Below are 4,586 nucleotides of genomic sequence, written 5' to 3' on the forward strand. Positions count from 1 at the left end.
TAATGGTTGAAGCGAACTCGGAAGGAGCCTCAAAGGAAGATCTTGGAATTGGGTTTTCGTCTCTATTCGAATTAGAATCTAGAAGTTAACTTTTCGTTTTTGTTTTCTTTTGGATTTTCTTTGGAGATGAATTTATGGTGACCTGTCAACACCCTAGTTGCTGTACTCCTTGTTTTTTATTAATAAAACTCTTTTATTTAGAGATAACTAGACTGCACTCCCCCTCAGAAATTTTATTTATTACCAGAAAAATAGTGTATAATGGTTCAGTATGGGCGTTAACCAAATTTACCAGATAAGTATTATCTTGTAATGGTTTGAGCATGGGATTGTAAGAATAAAGTGGTTTGGTATGAATTTGTAAGAGTCTGTACCAGTTGAGTATCAACGATAATGGTTTAATATAGGTTTGTGACAGTTGAGCATGGGTTGAGTATTGGTTTGAGGTAGTTGAGTATGAGTTTGAGTCTGTAACAGTTCGATCTGGGAAAGACTGCAAATTTCCTCAGTAGGCACCCCTTGAGTTGATTGAGAATCTAGCTGAAACTGAAATAGTCATCCTTCTGTCAAAATTGCAGCTTGGTTTTTTGAACAGAGAAGCAAAATTGGGGGAGCTTGTGCACAATAAAGGTATTCTTTTCTTAATGCTTTCGGCAGAAGGAATGGTCAAGGGGCTCATCACTAATAACACAACGAATAAGAACACAGAACTTAATAAATAAAAGAACAGAAGTGATCCCCATCTCATTCAAGGATCCCGATTTTAATGCAAAGACCATTTTCTGCATGGTACACAGAGTTCACAAGCCTGCTGAGACCAATCCATGCAGTGTAACGATACCAATGACAGTGTCTTGATGGTCAATGACAGGTAGGAATTGCACAGGTGATGGTGGAGACTCCATTTTCTGCATGGCTTCCACTGCCATTGCATCTGGACCAATTGTTCTTGGGTTCCTGCAAAATGAAAGAGGATTTGGTAGGTACATTCATTAGGCCATGAAGAAGATAACATTTTGTTTACAAAGATATATCCACTCTCATGAAGAAGATAACATTTTGTTTACAAAGATATATCCACTCTATTTCCCTTACCTGTTGCACATCTCTCCCACTGTAAGCTTGAAGATGCCCTCTCCACTGGCCTTGAGAGTGCGCCGTAGATCACCATCTGTAAAAGTCCCAATGAGATGGTACCCATTGTCAACAACAAGCAGGCACCCACATCCTTTACTCGTGAGTTCTACTAGCTGATCCATTATCAAATCTCCTTCTCTACACACTGGAAGCTCCTCTTTCTTCTTCATAACATCCTTTACCTGCATTCCAGATGACTAACCCAGTTAAATTATATCTGCAGATGGCTTTCACTCCTATTCCCTCTGTTCAGGTTTTAAGTAGAAATCAGATAATAAGAAAATAAGAAAGAACATGCTCTCCTGTCTCTGTCTCTGGTTTTCCATGCAGAGAGTTGGGCTAAGACTCGGTTAAGATCTCAAGGCCCTGAAAATGCCTAATTGGCCTTTTGATAATGGCTGAAGTTGCTGAACTGAAAGACTTATCATTTCGTCTTTTAGTTGTTAAAATAATTAAATAATACAAATTTCAAAGAGTAGTGATCTACACAACTTCAGTTCTAGTCATTAAGGAGCCCATAACCCCCTTACAGACTTGTTCAATAAAAGACAAAGCAATAAGTTTTTCAGTTCAGCATCTTCAGCTGCTATCAAAGGGCCCCCAAGAGTTTAATGGAGCTTACACCACAAAATAACCTTGACCCCTCAAACACATCTTAGCTGGTAAGCTAGTTAATTTTCATGCAACAGAAACCAATTGAGAGTAAAAGACATCTTTATCCACTCTTGGTTGTTGAGATCGACAAATATTAATCCAAATCAAACAATTAATCAGAAAATACTTGACGATCAACTCAAGAAGAAACTGATTTCGTGGTTCAGAACAAAAGCATTATATCAACTTACCTGATCAAACCATAATTTTTAGATCATATTCTCATAAATCACTACTATTAAGGAATCAGATCTGAACAACCAAAAATGACTGAAATCCAAGAGAAGTCGCACCAAACAACAAAACCATCCCAAATAGCTCTCAGTTCATAACTCAGCTACTCGTACCATAAAATACTAATTTCAATTCCATCTTTGCTCCAAAAATACTTGTAGCTCGTAACACCCTAAAGACATTCCAACTACCAGAAAAGGACCATGATTCTATTTTCGGATTAAAAGGTCAAAGTAAAACGTAAAGAAGTTGAATATTATACAGATCTGAGTCCTCAAACTCACAAACAGAAAGAATTTCCTACCAAAAATAGAAAAAAAAAATAAAAAACAGAATATAAAGAAATTGGTTGACAACAAATTATTCAAATGAAATCAATTCATATCATTCTGACCTTAAAAATGAGACTCTTCCCAATCCTCCCTGCCGGATGATTAGCTGCGTACCCATTCTTTGTCAAATTCTTCGCACCCATGAGAGCAATCGCCACCGTGTCCCCAAAAACCATTTGAATCGCCGTCGAAGTCACTGGCGCCAGATTAAAAGGGCACAATTCTCTCTCCAAAGGCAAATGTACATTCAAATCACAGACATTCGTCAGCAAGTTCCCCTTCGACGATGTTACGGAGATCAAGAACGCCCCTTTCGTCTTCGCACAGGGAACCAACCTCAGAAGCTCCTCGGTGTTACCAGACTTGCTAAAGAAAACAAGAAGATCCGATTTGGACAAAATGCCGATGTCTCCATGGAGAGCATCGACGGGAGACAAGAAACCGGATCTGATGCCGAGAGAAACGAGAGTCTGAGAGATCTTCTGAGCGACGAAACCAGATTTCCCAACACCGGTGAAGAAGATAGTACCTTTGGTGTTCAACAGGATCTGGGTGAAGGAGAGGGCCTGAGAGAGATCGAGATTCTGAAAGAAATAATTCAGGTATTTTTGTTGCGATTTGAAGAGACTGAGAAGTTCGTTAGGGTTTACGAGGGTTTGGGTTTCTTTTGGAGGTGAGAAAAGGTCGGAACATAGCGGGAGAGACCCCATTTTTGCTCTTCTGGTTTCTGCCGCAGCAAGGGAGCTATGCCGGTGACTTTTGAATAATGAGGATTCATTCTGCTGTAAGAAAGTTGGCAAGTGCTCGTACCTGCTGGTACAGTACGCAAACTCGTAGACTGGACAACCTTGCAAAGATACGGATGGTGCGCGATTTAGCTATTCGCGGAGGCTTAAACTCGGGATAGTTAAACCGGTAACGTCGTTCTGATGCTTAATCAATACTTATGTTGTAAATTTGAGTTGAATGCTTGAGTGTTAGTGAATAGAATAATCATATATATCTTTGTTTTGAAATTTTATGTCTTTATATATTAGAGTAGTCGTGGGCCTTATCAAAGATCTCCAAGATCTCCAGACTGTGCAGATAAGGTTTGTTTCATTTTTTATGTTGATAAGGTTTATCATTTTTGTTAGTGTATCTATCAAAATTAATTTCATTATCTTCTTCCTTCTAGGAGATAGCTGTAAATATCTTATTTTCTCTTCTTTCCTTATTGTATCCTCTTTAGATCACCGACCTTATCTCCCTATTGTATCCCTATTATAATTAGCTCTATTATAAATAGAGTTATAGCCTATTGAATAGATATATAAAAGAGAAAGATCTTCTCCATTCATCATTCTTGGTCCGATAAAGTATTGATGTTGTTCTTGCTACTCCAGGTATGTCTGCTACTTCTTCAACTAAATCTTCTAAACGGACTTTCTGCAATTACTGCAAGAAGACTGGTCACACTACTTCTGAGTGCCACCGCTTGCATGCCAAAAAGGCGTCTGGACAGAAGTCCTCATCCATGGGTTCTCAGGCTTCGAGTTCTATTGCAGCTGCTGCCACAGAGAGTTCTTCTGATAACACCTCTCCAAAATTTTCTCTTAGAGAACTCTAAACTCTTCTTCACCAACTCCAACCTGATTCTAGTATGCCTTCTAATTCAGTCTTGTCCATCACTCCAGGTACTACCTCATCATGGTATTTTGATTCTGCCTGTTGCAATCATATGACATCCAATTCATCATTGTTTACTTCCAAGTCACATCCTTCTATTGCACCAATTGTTCATACTGCCAATAGTTCCACCTTAACTGTCAAAAGTGTAGGGATTGTTTTAACATCTCGTTTGTCACTTCCTAACACTTTTTTGGTACCTAAATTATCTTTAAATCTTATATCTGTTAGACAATTATGTGAACTTGGTTTTGAACTACATTTCTCAAGTCGTGGCTATACTGTGCAGGATCCACGGACAGGGAAGATCTTTGGGACAGGCCGTAAGGTTGGGAGATTGTTTAAGCTATCATCCCTTCAATTACCAACTCTTACTGTTGTTGTTACCTCTAGTTTCTGGCATTCTCGTCTTGGTTACATTTCTACCTCTAAATTAAGATCCTTAATTTCTAATGAATGTTTGGGTCTTGTTAAAACAACAGACTTTGACTGTGTTTCATGTCCTCTTTCAAAACATCATGATTTACCTTTTACTATAAGTGATTATGTTTCTTCTACACA

At 38.6% G+C, this 4,586-nt stretch overlaps 1 protein-coding gene across 1 annotated transcript; it reads right to left on the reverse strand.

Annotated features, from left to right (window-relative positions):
- Positions 1-618: 618 nt before the first annotated feature.
- Positions 619-3,362, reverse strand: LOC148878790 (putative arabinose 5-phosphate isomerase). The gene is made up of 3 exons (XM_088960157.1): positions 2,420-3,362; positions 1,096-1,319; positions 619-957 (listed from the first exon to the last, which is right to left on the reverse strand). Exons 1-3 carry the CDS (start codon positions 3,065-3,067, stop codon positions 801-803), a joined length of 1,029 nt encoding a protein of 342 aa, XP_088816283.1. The 5' UTR covers positions 3,068-3,362; the 3' UTR covers positions 619-800.
- Between the last annotated feature and the right edge of the window lie 1,224 nt (positions 3,363-4,586).

The sequence above is a fragment of the Nelumbo lutea genome, chromosome 1 (assembly GCF_056320005.1).
Source record: "Nelumbo lutea isolate HS-2025 chromosome 1, American lotus-T2T, whole genome shotgun sequence".
NCBI classification, from domain to species: domain Eukaryota; kingdom Viridiplantae; phylum Streptophyta; class Magnoliopsida; order Proteales; family Nelumbonaceae; genus Nelumbo; species Nelumbo lutea.